Source organism: Physella acuta, unplaced genomic scaffold, assembly GCF_028476545.2.
Source record: "Physella acuta isolate Inbredline_101_S28 unplaced genomic scaffold, ASM2847654v3 ptg000937l, whole genome shotgun sequence".
Lineage (NCBI taxonomy): Eukaryota > Metazoa > Mollusca > Gastropoda > Physidae > Physella > Physella acuta.
In genome coordinates this window covers 183,645-202,808 of record NW_026732454.1, presented here as the reverse complement: position 1 = coordinate 202,808, position 19,164 = coordinate 183,645, and the positions used below count along the sequence as shown (strand labels likewise).

Below are 19,164 nucleotides of genomic sequence, written 5' to 3'. Positions count from 1 at the left end.
AACTGCATGTCCGTCTCGTCTCGGCTGAGCGGAGACAGGAGAATCGAGTTTATCTAATAAAAATATCAATAGCAACTAGAAAAGGGAGACACATTGCATTTGGGCGCCATGAAAAAGTATTGGATTTCATTCATTTCCAGATGAGCGACAGCACTGGCCCTCGCAGAATAATGGCAATCGCCGGGGCCTCGGCTCGTACGATTAGCGGCAAACCCTCACGGATGCTGATCTCAACCAAAAATCCAACAGCGTGCTGCGCGGCCAGGGAAACAAGGGCGCACGGTTTTGCATCGGTGCGCTGCCAGACGTACATGAAAGGGTGCTGGTGTGCTTTATTGATTTTCGTTTGAGTCACGCGCGCATGTACCCGCACACACAGCTCCGCTGCCCTTCCAGACAGATCTACCCGGCCAAATAAAAAATGCATCTGCTGAGGTCAAAGTTGTTCATTTCTGTGGTGGCACCACTTCAAGTGAAGTTACATGAACTAAGAAAACGTGCAGTACAGAGACTCCGTACAGGAAATAAATCAACAGTAAATATGACTCAGGCCAGAAAAAAAGAAATTGTGACACAACGAATTAATGAATCACGTTAATCAACAATGGATGATGACATCATTAGAAGCAACCACTGCTTCGTCACAAGGGCCTATTGGCAAACTAAAAGGGTCACAAAGAAGAAATAGGTCGTTTCTACTTGCAATAAAGCATTCATCTTCATTACTGTTGCCTATCTGTAAAGTTGGGGGTTTTTTTTACCAATGACCCACACACTGACCGCTGTAGATTATGACATATACCAAATTTTTTCACAAAAACTTGTGCATACTAAACTAGTATTGATAGCTTTCATGTTTAAAAATCAGGCCTTGATCAACCAGGCATACTTAAAATTACTAAAAAGACTATAAAATTAGCTGTACAAGGTCTTATGCCTACAACTCTAATCTATACATCAGTACTAATATTAAATAACACGTAACTAAAATCTAAAAAAATTAAAACTAACAAAACCAGGCAACACCCACTGAATAATTGTTTAAAACTTCCTACACTTAACACAGCGACGTTAAAATTAACATCTTTACAAGTGTTTACTAAGTAAAATTGTAAAAAGTCCAAAACAAGATGAATTCGTATAAACACAAAGCGATGATGTGATGCGATAGCTTTCCTACAAAACATGAACCACTTGCTTGCGTTAAGTGAGGGACACTTGGGTCACTCATGGGCCCGAGGCATGTGAAGTGTCACTCTAACATATGATAATTAATGCTCGTATAGCTGACAATTCACTCTGCTGTAAACGACAATGTATCTGACAATCAAAACATAGTATTGTCGACAACGCAGCAGAAGAACCCACTTCAAGGTCCCACCTTGGCCATATGAACACTAAGACTTAACGCCACAAACAATATTTCACTCACTCCCTCAATACCTGAAAGTAAGCCTATCCTCTAATTTAACTAATCTTGTTTATAATACAGCAGGCTATTAACACAAAAAATGTATTAATTTAAAGATGTTGTTTTTATACTTATGCAGAAATTTTAGAGATAGATCTATGTTTAGATAGATGGGTCACTGGAGTAAGGGTTCCACAGGTTTCATTAAAGGCTTATTATCACTGTAACACAGTGGACCTACCAGTAGGATAGGTACCTTTGTAGATTACTTTTGTGGACATTTCTATGTTAAAATAAAACAAGCGGGGTGTACGAGCATCTGATAACATATGATATAGTAAACAAAAAAGTGTGTAATGGGATAACCTGAGGTGTGAAATTAGGGAGAAACATGAGTATTAAGTGACCAACATTGGGAGAAACTCGGAAACTTGGCCACTGACAGACCAACATTGGGATAAAAATGGCCAGGCAGTCACACTACTCATAAGGAACAACTATTTAATGAAAAAACCAGTCTAGCAATCTAAAAAACAGGACTGAACAACATTGACCATCATTCTAAACACTAAGGCCTATACTATAAAGGGTCTCTACACAGTCAACTATTAGTGAAATGTATTTAAATGTGTGAACAACACAGCTGGGTATTGTGTGGAGAATTTATGGTTAGATCTAGAAGGTTAATTTTTTTGTAAAACTTGGGCTATGCATTACTCAACTGGGCTTTAGTACAAACAGTATGACATGATGTAAACCTTTGTTTATCTTAAATTAACATTAGGCCTTAAAGTAATAGAATTTAGCTTGTGGTTGTATAAAGCTTTATAGTACCAGAATTTAGTTAGTGGATATTGAAGGCCTTACAGTACCAGAATTTAGATTGTGGTTGTATAAAGCGATTTAGTACCAGAATTTAGTTAGTGGATATTGAGGGCCTTACAGTACCAGAAATTAGCTTGTGGTTGTATAAAGCCTTTTAGTACCAGAATATAGTTAGTGGATATTGAAGGCCTTACAGTACCAGAAATTAGCTTGTGGTTGTATAAAAGCCTTTTAGTACCAGAATATAGTTAGTGGATATTGAAGGCCTTACAGTACCAGAAATTAGCTTGTGGTTGTATAAAAGCCTTTTAGTACCAGAATATGTTAGTGGATATTGAAGGCCTTATAGTACCAGAATATATTTAGTGGATATTGAAGGCCTTACAGTACCAGAATTTAGCTTGTGGTTGTATAAAGCCTTTTAGTACCAGAATATAGTTAGTGGATATTGAAGGCCTTTTAGTACCAGAATTTAGCTTGTGGGTGGATGTAGAAGGTCATGTTGTACTGGGATTTAGCTTATGAGAGTAGTAGCCAAATGTACTAATGAGGCTTTTAATTATATTTTGTAAATACTAAATAGGCTACTAATCTACTCTATAGGCCTAACAGCCTTGAAAATAAAAAGGAGTATAATCCTAGTGGAATTTTTTTTTTAACATAGATAGCCTATAAATAAATTCACACAATTCAATATAAAATCAAGCACACATCCAGATAATGCATTTGATTTAGGCTAATTAGGTTTCTTTTTAATACTTTGTCAGTGTCAGTGTGTGATATAATTGGGTTGGTTTTTTTTTAATAGGCCTGGATCTAGATCTAGATGTCATAACTTTAAAGTTATGTCGCCTGTTTTGTTTTTTTTTCAAATTAAAATGTGACAATACTCTATTTTGTTTTGGCCTAAATTTTCCATTGTTATCAGCAGGGAGGGGGGGGCGACACCTTTTAGAATATGTTTTCTATCTAGTACGAAGTTTTAAAATAGGCCTATAAAAAAAATTAGGAGTGCCAGAGTTGAGTCACTGTACACACATTTAAAAAGTTCCACAAGAAGACCTAGATCTAGATCTAGAAGTCTAGAACTATCGTTGAATTAGTCAAGTGTTTGTTCCTTTTTTTTTCTTTTTGCGTAGCACTCGTTTGTTGAAGAAAACTAAAATCTAAGCCACTGCTCCTAGATCTAGATCTAGAGCTACGCTATTTTTATTATACACTGATTCAACTAAGCTATTGTTCTATATTATTCTATAATCAACATAAAACAAAAAGATGAACTTACCAGCACATGTCGTAAAGAAAGCTGCCACCAGTAAAATATACGCAAAATCCATGTTGTTAGTAGAAAACATACAATGGTGGGTAATTCAGGGGGACACACGGTAGAAAATACTGTCTGTATTCGTTTCGTTAGAACGACCTATTTTCTCACTTGCAGACTAACACTGAGAACGCTTCCTACTTCCGCTCTTCTGCGTTATGCGGTAGATAATGTAGTCCTTTGAAAAATTATCAAACCGTTTTTGAAAATAAAATTGTATTCGAGTTAGCTGCGAATATATAATGAAAAGATATTGTAATTCCTTCTTTGATTGTGCTTCAAGAATGAACACTGAGTCTCGCCCCGCTCTATCAACTGTAAAACGCGGCGCGTTAATACACTTATATATATTATGCAGACAAACCCTCTCAGCTCTTGATTCTCGGCGGGCAGCTCAGTCGATAGCGCAGTCGATACAAAAGACGCGAGGCGCGCTGAGGTTTTTTTAAAGGAAGAATTACGCCTCGTGTCCAGTCACTTTTATTACATTACAAAAATCTAAAAATAACCCACTTTCTATTTCTGTTTGAATAAGTGTAATTATTGTTTCCAAGAAACAAAGTTGCTATCTGTTGGTAAGGTTTTAAAAAAAAAAAGCTTTTACTGTCTCATACAGGATGCGCAGATTGACCGGTGGTTGTGAGAGATGGGGAGGAGTGCGTATGACGATTCACAGGGCATCAGTTGTTTTGTCAGTGGTCAGTGAGGTCAATAAACATCAGTTGGGTCTCACGAGCGGAACTAGGCTGCTGCTTGTAGCACCATCTCTAACATCATAAGCAATGCTCGGTTCAATCCGAGCCTCCAAAGTTACTATATAATGTCTTTATACACATTGGTGTAGTCAAATTGATTGATTTTTTTTCCTTTCTTTTACTTGATCGATTACTTTGAAGAAAAAAAATTCAGATAGATTAATGCAATTACCAAATCTACTTTCTTTTTACTAAGTTGTAGTGGGGTTTTTTTTTTAAATATTATAGCTGTATATAAAATTCCTTTATTTGTACTACTACTTTATATGATATCATCGCATACCCATGGGCGGATCTAGGGAGGGGGATAAATTCATAACGCAATACCCCTCGATGTTTTCGCCACAGCTAAAGATTGTTATTGCGCAGTTTTCGTTGAAATGCTTAATGCTCCTTAATTAAGCCCTGTGTTGTTATGTGGGTAGGTAAACTCAAGTTTAATTACAGTAAACCTCATTAAGTTTATTACTACCTGTTGAAAATGTGTGCAAGTATCATGTACTACCTCCTTGGTGTTTTGGTAACGTGCATACAATATAAAACACATACGAGTGTTATATAGGGGTAGGTTGCTGGTATAGGCCAATGTTGTATTCCTTGAATTCTTTTTATTCTAAATTTTTGCTCCACGTCTGCTACTTAGGCGGTTCGATGAATAAGCTGACACTGTCGGCTGACACGCTCTCTGTCAGGCACAATTTAATTGGTTGATCCTGATGGAGATGACATAAGCGAAATATCTCTCAAATGTGGTTCCCATAATAATTTTTAAAATCGCGAATTTTTTATTGTAAGGCTGCCTACTAATTTAGTCATTTATTTATTTTTAGAAGGGGTTAGTGGCGCCTCGCTTTCACTTTCATGGTTATGAAAACTGTACATAATATGATGGTTGTTGGTCTACAGAAAGAATAATATAGAACGTTATACGGGATAGGGAGAGGAAGGAGTAAAATATTTTATAAATTTGGGTTAATTTTTTTTTTAAATATAAGGTTAATTTTAACTTGATGAACCTGAGAAATAAGGTGCAAGTTGTAATGTATAGTCTGGGTATCTTCTTAGCTTTTTTCTTCTTAAGCTTACAAAAATACACACACAGTATATATATATATATATATATATATATATATATATATATATATATATATATATATATATATATATATGGGTCTATATATGTGGGATGGGGCGCGGTGGGGGTTGATACAAAACGGCACCAGTCCTGACGTCGTATGTCATATTTGTATTGTACTCTGCTAGAGGGGAGATCTCGGTTCTCCATCTGTTCCAAGAGTAGTGTCCCCTTTCATTAGTGTATGTTCCAGCCCTCTCCTCCCTCTCCCCCCCCCCCCCTCTTCTACTCACGGTATGATGTTTTTGGACGACCTACATTTAGAACTGCTTAGCGAGGACCCAAAAAATAGGTTTCACTGAAAGTCTTTCCATTTTATACGGACGTTAGTTATAATTTTTATGAGTTTACAAAGTTTAGTAGGCCAACTGGTAATAATTATAGTAGGGGCCTTATTACTTCATAGATTACACAAATAAAGCTCAGGTCCACCCCTTCAATGCTAACCCGTAAGTCTCGAGTTCGAATCCGGGTTCAAGCCAGTAGACCCATCCTGAGTCTACCCAGCTCTGATGGGTACCTAACTCACGTTAGGGAAAGTAAAGGCGGCGGGGCATAGTACTGACCACACTATCTCTTCATAAAGGCGGCTGGGCATAGTGCTGACCACACTATCCCTTCACATGTCGAGGACACAGAAACATGTGAACTTACTTCACTTGCCCCAAAGACCGTCAGGTTTCGAAGGGGAACTTTACCACCCCTTCACGTCTCCTGGTGGGGTCCATTTTTCTTTAGGGTTTTTAAAAGGGAGATAATCCAGTTTTTACTATAGTATCGGGTTGCCTGGTGGTACTGTGTGGGTGTGTAAAGAGTTGTCTTATGTGTTCATAGTGTGGATTATTTTTATAATGTAACTGTTTTCTATCGTTCTTTAATTATAAGGATGTTGTCGTCTATTCAGCCCTGACGGATCTCCATGGACATAAATCATTTGGTCGTAGTCTACCCTCATAACTACATATCAAGAGTTCGGAAAAATAAACCCCCGAGTGTATATACATATATACATACCTATATATATATATATATATATATATATATATATATATATATATATATATATATATATATATATATATATAATATATATATATCCCATGCGCCTGTATGTAAAAGTACGTAGGGTAACCTTCAAAACTGACGACACATGGGGCTTTTGTGACCTCGGCATATGTAAGGATATTATGGTGAGAACTAGGCCCAACGGCCATTATTTTTCCTAATGTGAGCCTGGTACCCAACAGAGGTGGACGGATTCGGTGTTGTTCGGACTCGGGATTCGAAATCAAGACTTTCCGGTTATCACTCGTAGGCCCTACTATCTGACTACACCGCCCCATCCCGTGTGTCTGTAGACACCCGTGGATGTTACCAATGTTAACCTAGTTGGCTGGTTATTGATGATACTTTGGATACACATTTCCTCTCCCAACTCCCCCCACCCCCACCCACCTCAACACCCCTTAAACCCGAGTCCACTTTAAAATAAGGACATTTTGATTCACATCGCCAACATTCAAGTTGCGATGATGTGGAATATCGTGTAAGTAATAAAATCAGTACGTGTTTTTTTTTTTTTTTTTTTTTTTGCTTATGAGGTGCATAAATATCCAAAGTGATCCAACTGCATAATAAAATAAATTCGAGTTATATTACTATGGAACGAGGAGCATCAAGATTGCTGCAATGTTCAACGTTTGACATTTAGAGCTTGGTGACGTAGATCTAATAGGATAGTGTTAGATCATGTTGGACGCCGTTTTGGGTTGGAGGGTTTTTGTTGACAATTTTAATAACCAATCGTGGTCTACTTTATTTTTAGCTGAAATTGAGAAATGTTTTGTAGGCCTAAGCTAGGGGGTAAGAGAGTAAATCAGGCGCGGAGTGATACAGTATGTACGAGATACTCAGCTCACGTTCTTGCAAAAAAAATAAAAAACATTCTTATCTTTTTTACCCAAGAGTGTCGGGAACATTTCATTTGAAATGAAAGGGCGGTTATCGCGACGTGTGATATTTACTTCCTGGGGGCAAAGGTTGGCTTAAAGTAAATAATCATTAACGGCTGCTTTGGATAACCCTTTACCCTCATGTATAATTAAGAATCCGCAAATAAAAAAAATAACAATGTGGCATTTCGGCCAGACCCACCACCTGCCCCATTAAACATTATTTAACTTTTTCTTAGAAGATCCGTTACGTGTTGGAAGAGAACAATTCGGGGAATCCCCTCACTCCACGACCCCCCCCCCCCCCCCAACCAACCAATTAAAAATAGAACAATGATAAAGCCCTTTTAATATTACGTGTTTATAAAACATTAAACCTAGACTAGTTGTGTCCAGTGGCGTAGGCAGGGGGGTTAGTGGGGGTCATACCCCCCCCATAGACCCCTCGGTATATAGAAAAAGTATGAGGGGGTGCAAATCGAAAGTTGGAGGGGGGCGCAAATCGAAAGTTTGAGGGGGGTGCAAAACGAAAGTTTGTCCCCGGGTAAAAATTGGACCCCCCCCCCCCCCCCCCCTTGAGACGATCCTGGCTACGCCACTGGTTGTGTCTATCCAATGATTCTAGGCATTAGAGGAATTCATTTACAGGCATTTCTTGGTTAGTTTTTTTTTCCAGGGATGAATGATTGAAACTATGAAACGTTATATAAAATGGTTCTAAACCTACACCCCATCTCATATAACACCAACACGCTCCTCTCAACTAAGATGTTTCAATCACACCCGTAGGGTCCCTTCAGTCTGGATTCTAATGGTACGATTCCTACATTGAAACCCATAAATAAGGCTTATGTTAAATCTAACTCTCAAAATATGGATGCCTTTTATGGCCATCGCAGTTTATTATGACACATGCACACATAAATCGACACGTCACCAGCGAGTTTTTGGCACAAACAATGTGTTGTGTGTTTGTTTATGGATGTGATTCATAGCCCGAGTTCAACAAATATTATTGTAGAAATGAATGCACAAATGTAATTGTTGCTCAAGTATAGGACAAGTCGTGTGGCCTTTGGAACTTCCAGAGAAAATCTATATTAAGAAGCGTAGCCTACATTACAATAATGTTTACAGTAACGTTGTTTGTACAAAATACACATATTTTGTTTTCAAAAACAAATCGAAATAAAATATGCATAGATATACTGTAAACACATTAAAATTAATTTAATTGCATTAAAAATAAGAAAATACGCACGCGTTGATATGTAATAGTAATAGGTTAGGTTAGGTTAGGTTTGGTTAGGTTAGGTTAGGTTAGGTTAGGTTAGGTTAGGTTAGGTTAGGTTAGGTTAGGTTAGGTTAGGTTAGGTTAGGTTAGGTTAGGTTAGGTTAGGTTAGGTTAGGGTAGGGTAGGTTAGGTTAGGTTAGGTTAGGTTGGTAATTTACTAGAAATTCTAGATAAATCAAGTAACCTTTATTTTGGAGTTGTTGTTAATGAAAAGGAGGGGAAGGGGGGGGGGAGATGGACTTGTTTATCAACAGGATTTTTTTAAAAAACATATTAAGTCGTCTGGTATTTTTTTTTTTTTTTTTTTTTTTTGTAAAATCAAAATACACATCTAGTTTGTGAGCCAAAACAAGGATGTTTTTTTCCATAATTGCGTTGTAGGCCTACATGGCTGAAATTAAAGAAACTGAATACTCCTTTGTCAATCAAATAGGTATTTAACATGACGAATGGATGTTACCTTGAACTAAAATTAAAATATAACTTTCAAGTAAAAAAAAATTAAAAATGAAAATGAACCTTCAGATAAAATCTTTAATTGTCGTGTTTAATAAAATAAAATCTACCGATTTTCTTTTTTTTTTTTAATTTTTTTTTTAATAATTGATTGAATTTAAATATACCTGCCGATTAAAAACAAAATTTGAGTATAGTTTTAGGTTGTCTCCTTCATTAAGGTATTTTGTTTAAGAAGCTCCAAAAAAATTTTTAACTCAAGATCTGCCATTGCTGAAGCATGTAGTGTGTCTAGATTAATTCGGGCTCAGAGGCGTAGCGACCCTTCACGGCGCCCGGGGACAAACTTTCAATTTGGCGCCCCCCCTCGAGCGAATTTTCGATTTGCACCCCCCCCCCCCAAGCTTCCCCCCGCCCTCACTCAAACTATTTATAATGCAAAAATGCAACTAAAATGACATTTTAAAATTGTTTTTCCAACCCATTTTGGCGCCCCTATAGTCGGCGCCCGGGGTCATATGTACCCCCCTCGCTACGCCTCTGTTCAGGTTCTTTGTATAGACATGAGTTTCTTTCAGGCATTTCTCATACTCCATCCACAATGAAATAGAAAGATATATATATATATATATATATATATATATATATATATATATATATATATATATATATATATATATATATAATTTATAAAGAAATTATATCCTTTAACCAATGTCGTCGTCCCCCTCCTGACATTTTAAGTATCTCCCACAAGAGGTTTCGTCGTCTCCCCCCATCCCCCCCCCCCCCCCCCCCCACGAACGAAATCGAATTTAAATAGAAAATATTGAAAATATATACTTATACCAGTATTCGTCGCCCCCTTTCCAGGAAATGTATCCTTCCCCCACCCCGAAATGTTCAACAACCGACGAGGAACAGTCTTTCCGCTAACATTTTACATATCCCTTTCTATTATCACATGCAAATGTAGGCCTACTTATATGTGTTTGATATAAAAAGAGTACTTTTCTGTAAAAGGTGTAGAGCTTTCCATTTTACAATTTCCAGGCCCTCTCATATCACTAGTCCTATGATCCCCATATCACTAGTCCTATGCTTCCCATATCACTAGTCCTAGGCTCCCCATATAGACGTGCCTCCCATATCACTAGTCCTAGGCTCCCCATATCACTAGTCCTAGGCTCCCCATATAGACGTGCCTCTCATATCACTAGTCCTATGCTTCCCATATCACTAGTCCTAGGCTCCCATATAGACGTGCCTCCCATATCACTAGTCCTATGATCCCCATATCACTAGTCCTAGGCTCCCCATATAGACGTGCCTCCCATATCACTAGTCCTAGGCTCCCCATATCACTAGTCCTATGCTTCCCATATAGACGTGCCTCTTATATCACTAGTCCTATGATCCCCATATCACTAGTCCTATGCTTCCCATATAGACGTGCCTCTCATATCACTAGTCCTATGATCCCCATATCACTAGTCCTATGCTTCCCATATAGACGTGCCTCCCATATCACTAGTCCTAGGCTCCCCATATAGACGTGCCTCCCATATCACTAGTCCTAGGCTCCCCATATAGACGTGCCTCCCATATCACTAGTCCTAGGCTCCCCATATCACTAGTCCTAGGCTCCCCATATAGACGTGCCTCCCATATCACTAGTCCTAGGCTCCCCATATCACTAGTCCTAGGCTCCCATATAGACGTGCCTCCCATATCACTAGTCCTAGGCTCCCCATATCACTAGTCCTAGGCTCCCATATAGACGTGCCTCCCATATCACTAGTCCTATGCTCCCCATACAGGATCATCTCCCAACATGCAAACCACTGGTCAACATCACAAGCCTGACCAGTACCATAGTTGTTGTGAGATACTTTAAGCAGGATCTGCTGACATTATCGTCTAACTTTTAGCCTAGCCATATATATATATATATATATATATATATATATATATATATATATATATATATATATATATATATATATATATATATTGTTGGCTGATGTCCAGATAAACAATCTCCTCAGTCGATTATTTTACATGATGTTTAGTCCATAAGATAGAAGGATAAAGTAGCATGGGCATGGTAGAGAAGTAAGGCGCTAGGCTGCTAACCCGAAAGTTTGGAGTTCGAATCCGGGTAGAATTTCCATGTGTCCACCCAACTCATGTTATGGCGATTGGGAAAAGTGCTAACCACACCTTCCCTTCATATGCCGAGGTCAAGTATTTCACCTGCCCCTCTAAAAAAGGTGTTTTAAGTAGTTTGGGAAAAAATCCTCTCCCAATGATCCTGGATGCGCCAAATGAGTCCAAATAACAATAACTGAATCTCCAAAAAGGCGCCACTATCCTGAAAATGAATATATACGTCTGCTTCTTCTGCTCCCCTTGCAACCCCCATTCCCCCCCCCCCCCCCCCCCGACTGATCTACCATGTACCAAGATTAGAAACTTAACACAAATTCTGTTCTTGTGACGGAGATAAAGAGGGGGATGGGGGTCAATAATTTTGACCGCGATTACACTGAGACAGTGACCTTGACCTTCAGGCACGGCTGCCCGCCTCCAGGCAAACGTCATCACCAGACCGAAATCAATAGGGACAGGTGACGTATAGGGAAACAGGTAACTGGCCCGTGTCGCTATGGAGACGTGACCGGTATTAATTAAGGACATTCCTCCACGGTTCAGCGACTCGTGGCTCGCTGCGCATCATTGGATTTCGTGACGTAACGCCATTGACAGGTGATTAATGTCAGGTGTCAGACCTAGTTAAGACTCGTCATTGGTCCATCTTTCGCACCTTCAAACCTTTTACTAATCTAAAAATCTAATTAAGGCCTATGTCTACCTCTACTATCTTTTTTTTTTTTTTTTGTTCGTTAAACGTAATTAATTCAAGCAAAAAAAAAGTTTGATATCAAAAACTGAAAAGGTTTTTTTTTTCTTTGGTACTGTGGGGTTAAACGAGTCTTTAACGACCACTTCAATGACACTCATATCCTTGATTGGAACCTATATTTAACTATTACAATACGTGGTGATTTTTATTTTTTTAATCATACCTCTAAGTAGTCGTACCACACCCCACCGCCCATGAAAACTGTCTTGTAGTTTATAATATAGTACGAATTAAATTAAAGCTAAAAAAAAAAAAAAAAAAAAAACTCAACCTGACCATACCCCAAACTAAATAAAAAAAAATCAGGCGGATTCGATTTTTAAAAAATATATATCTTATTGAACTATTCTCGATCTATATGTAAAACGCTTGATGGCATGAGTGTAAAACACGGTGCTGAAAGAAGATTGTTGCAGCGAGAATATATTTCCCCCCCCCCACGATATGGTACTGAGGATGATGTCATCATCGTCTGAGCCTTTAGCTGAAACAAGCTACATTAGTGGATGTGACTCGACCATGCCCCAACTCCTGTTTGTCCTGCGGTGTCTGACCCAAGCGGCCAAGCGTTAACAACTTACGAGCAGACACCAAGAATGTTTATATATTATTTTATCATTGTGTAGGCCCCAACATGAGAGCTATTGTGTTTATTTATTAATTTTTTTATTAAAATTTAAAAAATGTAGCACATAATTTATAGAAGACAATTATCTACAAACTTGATCTTTAAGTTTAAGTATAAGCGAAAACGAACCAAAACAGTGATGTAGCTGTGTTGTGGGGAGGGAGTCCATAGGTATTCTATCTCAAAGGCGTAGCGAAGGGGGGGGGGGGGTGCGGACCGCACCTGATGACACCATTTAGGGGGTAACAACAAGGCAAAAAACAGCAAAATATATATAGAGGGGGGGGGTGCAAATCGAAAGTATGTCCCCGGGAAGAGTTGCTACGCCTCTGGGGGGGGGGGGGGGGGGGGGGGGGGCTGACACCATAAAGTGCCGCACCGGGTGACACCCGACCTCGCTACGCCACTGATATTATATATATATATATAAATAACTTTAACAATTTTTTATCAAGTTATCCCAACTGAAAAAAAAAGGATTGAAAATGTATGCTAAATTCATTTATTATGGTATGGTGGCCCACTTTTAAAATCGTAACACAAGGTACACAATCATGTTAAACTCGAACAGATATATCATGTACGTATTACCTCCCTTGTATTTTAAGTGGCAATACCTTTCTCATGTTAAGTGACATGGATGAATGTATGTATACTACAAAAGACGTACTGGACTAACTTGTGTCGCCCCTTTATTTGATACGATTCTTTATCTACGAACTTTAGCCATACCCTACATTTAGCAATGCTAATGATCGTTTTAAGAACTAGAGTGACATTAGTGACAACCTTGACACAACTCTGGAATTAAAATAGTTCGACTAACCATATCACTCCAAATTACTTGCCTAATTAGGCTTAGTTTACCAAGAACCAATATGCTGGAACAAGTAAGCTGAACCACCTATCATTCCCGTTCTTGCCTAAGACACATAGGCAGATGAAGTAGAGTTCATCTGCTTTCAGAGAATTCGCGGGGAAGACGTGGTCGAGTTGGTAAAGCTCATGGTTGCTAAACCGAAAAGTCTCGAGTTCGAACCCTCGGGCAGATGAGGCTCGTTAGCTGGGAACAGCGACTCTTCTAGGAGAGACAACTCCAAAATTAAACAACTGCTGCCTTGTAGTTTGTTCTTGGTTGGACAAAGGCTATGGAAGCAAATCCAAAAAGAAAAGCAGGCTGAAATCGGAGTCAATGGCGCATAACCAGTTGATACGTAACGCTTAATTGTGTTGGAGGTGTGGTCGAGTCGGCAAAAAGCTCATGGTTGATAAATTCGAACAAAAAAGCCTCGAGTTCAAACCCACTGGCAGATAAATCTCGTTCCCCTTCAACACTAATAATTAAGAACGAAGAAGAGAATTCGCCGTAAGAAGGGATAGCGTGAGCAGCACCATACCCAGCCACCTTTCTTTCCCTAATGTGAGCTAGGTACCCATTAGAGTTGGGTAGGTTCAGGAACGTTCCAGTAGTTCCACTGATTTGAACTCAAGACACTCGAGTTAGTTTAGCTCTCAACCACATAAAATGTCTTCCTGTTTTTGTAGCTAGCTTGTTACTGTTAGTACTGTTAAATGTGTATCTATTCAATAGTACTTTTTTCTGGATGGTTAATTTTAATGTAATTTGATAAATCTGGTTATTTCTAGTTACTGACTGAAATAGGTGATCTAATAAAGTCCATGAACGATTTTATTTTTAACAAAAATGTATTCAATAGATTTGAACTCTGAACAAGGAACAAAGTTTTGTCTAGTTATCACAAAGCAAGAGTGTAAATAGTCTAATACCCAATATTCTTTCCTTAATACAGCTTTTGATAACTTGCATATCAATCTTTAAACTAAGCTCAACAGAACGTTGTCAAATAGTAGACTGTTGCTGAACAGTGCATGATTAAGAAAAAGTTAAACTATAAGTAGTACAAGTAAGATCTAAGCTTCAAAAAGGGACACTTAAGTACCAAAGAAGGATTTTCTGGTCAACTATCACATTCAGTACCATACCACACAATTTTTAAAATTCGCCTTTTGAAAATTAAAGCAAGTAATGATTTAAAAGCACATTCAGCTGAGATGCAAAAACAACAAATACACAGTTGTATCAGCAAACTAAATGAAAAGAGTAACACTTGCTGGACATTAAATTAAAAACATTTATTTCTGTTGTTTCTTTCCACCTTTAATTTGGCTTGCAATTCTATCCAAATCACGACGACCCTGGGCTGTCAGACGACGACCACTACAAAAAATAATCACCAGTTGATATAAAATGTTGAACATAATTTTTTGTAAATGTGAAACAATTAAGAGCTGTACATGATAAGACATTGTAAATATTGAACGTACCCAGTGTTGGCATCCTGCTCAACCATCTTAAGTGATTCAAGGACCTGGAGGACTTTACGAGCTACACTTCTTGAGCCACGGCAGTTATGACTGGGAGTTGTTCCATTACGCTGGTTTCCTGAAATAAAAAAAATTGTATCAATAATTTCATATCAAATACTAGCTAAAAAGAATGCATACCCATGAGGCCTGACTACAGCCCATTTGTTTCCTAATATAAGGGGCACAACTCTAAAACAATATTCCTGAAATGAATTAACTACATAAAAACCCATTACATAATCCAAATTAGGATGAAGAAAAAATGGCTACACATTCAAACTTTAAGTCCTGCTTTTATGTGACAAATCATGTTCCTTTGCAGTCTTGTTTTCCAAATTTTGTTTGTGAAGTCTCACCCAGCCTGTTTCCTGCAGACAATCTGGACAGATTTTGAGGCAATATTCTAATAAGCTGATACACTTTTCTTTCATCCATAGACCTTGGGTAGTTATTGGAGATGGACGGTCGACATTTCCCATTTGGGTTTCCAGGGCTTGTGCAGGTACCCAGAAGAGTAGACGTTTGTCCATCCATATAATTGTTGTGAAGCTGTCTATAACTCCATTCCCCTTCCCTAATTTTTCTATGCCCTTTACATTGAAAGATATAGGCCAATCATTTCCATTGGGCCTTGTGACACAATAGTAGGTCTGCTGTGACCACAGATCTGCCACTGGCTGAGCAGACAAAATTGTTTAGTAGACATGATGGAATTTTTCAAAGTATGGTTCACCCAGCTTCATAAACACAGGATAAGCCAGATCTGTTTGGTATTAAGGTGTCAACCTTACCAGTGTACATGTCAAACTGCAATATAAAGCCTGCTGCAAGCTGTGGCACAATAGACCTTGATGCACCACGGGTGTGGCTTTCCTTTTATGTATTGTTTGAAGGTCAAACAACCAATGAATTCAACAATTGCTTCATCTCTTGAAAGACGCAGTATTTTCTTCCAACCTTGTCAAAACAGTCCTGACTTTATACATGGGTCAAAGACCTTGTGGCCATGTCTGGTCTGCTGTGCCGAAAGGTGGAAAATATGGAGAATGTTTTTAAAACCTGGTCTTCCCTACAATATCTGCAATAGCATCTACACTGAGTTTAACCAATAATGTGCATGGCCAGAGAGGGAATGTAAACAGCTTCATCTTGCTGATTGTCATTTTGTACTATCTTGAGCATGCCAGTCTGTCTCCCGAGCCAACAATTCAAAATTTTCTGCTGGTAATATTTGAGAAAAATGGTCAAAATAATTTGACCCAGTCTTCAGTAAAATGCTCAGTTGTTTAAGTTTCTTTTTTGTCCACCCAGTAAGCCATCACCTAAGTCGTTAAGTCACTTTAGCTAGTTGAATAATCTATTTCAAATATAAGTAATTAACAATGTTAGATGATTCATTAAAATTGTATGTATTTTCATCGTAATTGTGGCCTGTTGGAATTTCCAGAAAATTAACCAGACCCAACTGTATCAGTTTAAACTAAGGCAAGTCCCTTTTCCACCTATTTAAAATACATTTTAACTGATATAATAGTCACTTAACCCAAGCTTTTTGGGAACGAAACAAATACACAAAAGCTGCCCTAGGTCTATCAATAGCTGATGCATTAAAGAGAGCGTTAACCCGTAGGAACAAGACCAAGCAAGAGAAAATAGTTAGCTCTACCATATTCGGTTACTGGATTATTTTTATATTAATTTCTGCTCCTAAATCTGAGATTGCATGCTACTAGCTGCCTAACTCCTGTTTCTGAATACTTCATTGTCTGACACTGGTAGAACCAATGCTCTGAGGAAAAATATTGAATTCAGTGATAACGTTCACAGTAACTTACCTCCATAGATTTTTGTCAGAGCTCCGACACCACAGGGGGCACGGATGTACAAATGGCGAGCAACAGATGCTGAAGATAATAAACTTAAGTAAGACTACATAGAAGCCAAATAACTAGATATCTTAAATTATAGCCTAACTGAGACATTTTAAGCAGAGTTAAGGTCAACAAATGTGCAGAAACCTGTACCTGCTCTGATGTAAAACCAATCTTCATCATAAGGACTGAGTTCATTGAATCTGCCAAGTTTCACTATATCTGCCCATTCAGGAACCTTGACTTTACCAGTCCTGAAAAAAAAAAACAATACTTTGTTAAAATATTTCAAATCAACAATTGGAACTTCTCAAATAAAAGATGCAATATATTAGACTGGATCAATTTTACTAGATCTAGATTCTACTTGGTAAAAAGAGGACAAACCTTTTCAAAAAATCAGCAAGAGCTTTGGTGAACTCATGGGCATTAACATCTTTGACTGAGATACCCATCTGGAAAATAAAACATTGAATCAGCATTAGGCAATGAATATCAAATTGTTAAGCACATCAAAAGTTAGACCTGCTAATTCTGAGCTTAAATTAAGATCTAATGGTGGAGGAGGGCTGTATTACTGGTGAAGTGGCTAGTAGGCCGTTCGAATTCGCAGCTTCCGGGTTTGTTGTTTTGAAGCCATCTCACGGCTCATGCGCTTACCAAAAATGGCGACCAGTTTCGCTTTCACTAATGGGTAGAGCGATAAAACTAATGATTACGAAGCCATCGTTAATTTAAGAAATCGGAACTATCCGTTTCTATTTAAGTCTGTTATTTAAGAATTGTCGGATCTACTTTTGGCCTAATTCCTTTGTTTGTCTCGCAAGCGGCGCCTTAGTGAAAGTAGCTCTATGAATTCTTGTCTTTTATATCAAATAACTCTTACATATCGCTTCCAGATGCAAACCAGCTTATGTCAGATGTAAACTTTAAAGTATTAATTTTACACACATTACCATTAACTGGTAATAATTTGGCGTGTTAATGAGATATGTGCGTGGGAAAACGATCACCCCCCAATAATGCCATTTTATTATAATCTTGCTTAGTGAAAACGAGGCGCGGGAAAATGTGTGCTGCGCAAGAATCCAATCATTTGGCTAGATTTATGACTGTTTTTTTATGTCACACCTAAAAATAGAATGTTTACGCTTTCTTCATTGATGATCGTTTTCATTATTTTTTAAACTGAAAGTATGAATTATTAGTTAGATTTCAGGTTTTGTAACTTGGTATACTTACCCTTTATCAAAATTAAAAGCATAGCATGCTGATTGTGAACAAATATAGTCATAAAACACAGAAATATAAAGTTACAAACAATGCGATGTCAGGATGTGCCACACCCGGGCCACACCCCCTCAAGAAAACACGTGTTTATTAAGCTGTTTATGTCACTTTACACCAGTAATTAAAATTAATTTTCAAATTTTTATCACTTATTGGGTAAGATTAAGCACATGTATACTGAAAATTAAAAAAAAAACAAAAGCAAATTCTGTTTTAATGAAGGTCACGGGTCAAGTTTTTTTTCCTTCTGTCAAGTTCATTGGAGGTTGCCACAGACTGACCTGACTTTGGAATTTTTTTTCAGTAATAATGACTTTACACAGAAAGTTAAAATATGCTAAATTAGCTTAGTTTACTAGTGTTCTAGCTATTATTGATACATTTTTAATAAAAAAAATCATTCTGTAATTCTCATCAAAAAGCCTAGTGGCTAGGTTAGAAAATGATGGCAGCCAACCTTCACTAAAAAATTGAGTCAAAGATATGGCCGCCATAAGTCGACGGTACATTTTAATTATGGTTTTAATATCATTGGTAAGTAAATTAAAAGAGAAAATGAAAATGCACTAAGCAAAAAGATAAAACAACTAGATATACGAATTTTATAGCTCTTCGTGTATAAATTTGAATATTGCCTATTATCGATACATGTTAATCAAACTGTATCTAATCATATATTACTGTTAAAGAATTATAGATTTACAATCATAAATTGAAGAACTCTTTAATAATCGATAATAAACGTTAAACTTGATAAATTTTAACAAACGAATTGGATTAAAATAGATAATTTTTCTATACCTTGTATGGCTACCTTTACCAGAAATTGGTAAACAGCGGAAAAGGAAGTGGATGAAAATTTTCGGCCATTCGTTTATTTCGAGCAACCGTAAATAACCGAAAATAACA

At 37.7% G+C, this 19,164-nt stretch overlaps 2 protein-coding genes across 6 annotated transcripts in view; both read right to left on the bottom strand.

The window, feature by feature from the left end:
- LOC131953654 (neural cell adhesion molecule 1) overlaps positions 1-3,966 on the bottom strand; it is a 99,943-nt gene extending 95,977 nt beyond the window's left edge. For 2 of the 5 annotated variants that reach the window (XM_059316946.1, XM_059316947.1), the window contains exon 1: positions 3,522-3,966. In XM_059316946.1, the coding sequence (XP_059172929.1) occupies positions 3,522-3,591 (70 nt within the window). In that variant the 5' untranslated portion in view covers positions 3,592-3,966. The remainder of the gene's footprint in view (positions 1-3,521) is intronic. The other 3 variants (XM_059316948.1, XM_059316950.1, XM_059316951.1) reach the window with 2 other exon arrangements.
- Positions 3,967-14,841: 10,875 nt separating this feature from the next.
- On the bottom strand, positions 14,842-19,164 carry LOC131953673 (small ribosomal subunit protein eS19-like). The gene is made up of 6 exons (XM_059316982.1): positions 19,057-19,164; positions 17,353-17,420; positions 17,119-17,219; positions 16,930-16,998; positions 15,053-15,170; positions 14,842-14,945 (listed from the first exon to the last, which is right to left on the bottom strand). The coding sequence occupies exons 2-6, from the start codon at positions 17,418-17,420 to the stop codon at positions 14,861-14,863; spliced, it is 441 nt and encodes a 146-aa protein (XP_059172965.1). The 5' UTR covers positions 19,057-19,164; the 3' UTR covers positions 14,842-14,860.

What these genes read in the sequence shown, in the direction of transcription:
- LOC131953673 (XM_059316982.1), bottom strand. Translation starts at nt 17,420, where the DNA reads ATGGGTATCTCAGTCAAAGATGTTAATGCCCATGAGTTCACCAAAGCT. An exon ending in TTGGTTTTACATCAGAGCAG is followed by an intron (nt 16,999 to 17,118) that starts GTACAGGTTTCT and finishes TATTATCTTCAG; the next exon opens with CATCTGTTGCTCGCCATTTG. An exon ending in GAGCAGGATGCCAACACTGG is followed by an intron (nt 14,946 to 15,052) that starts GTACGTTCAATA and finishes TATTTTTTGTAG; the next exon opens with TGGTCGTCGTCTGACAGCCC.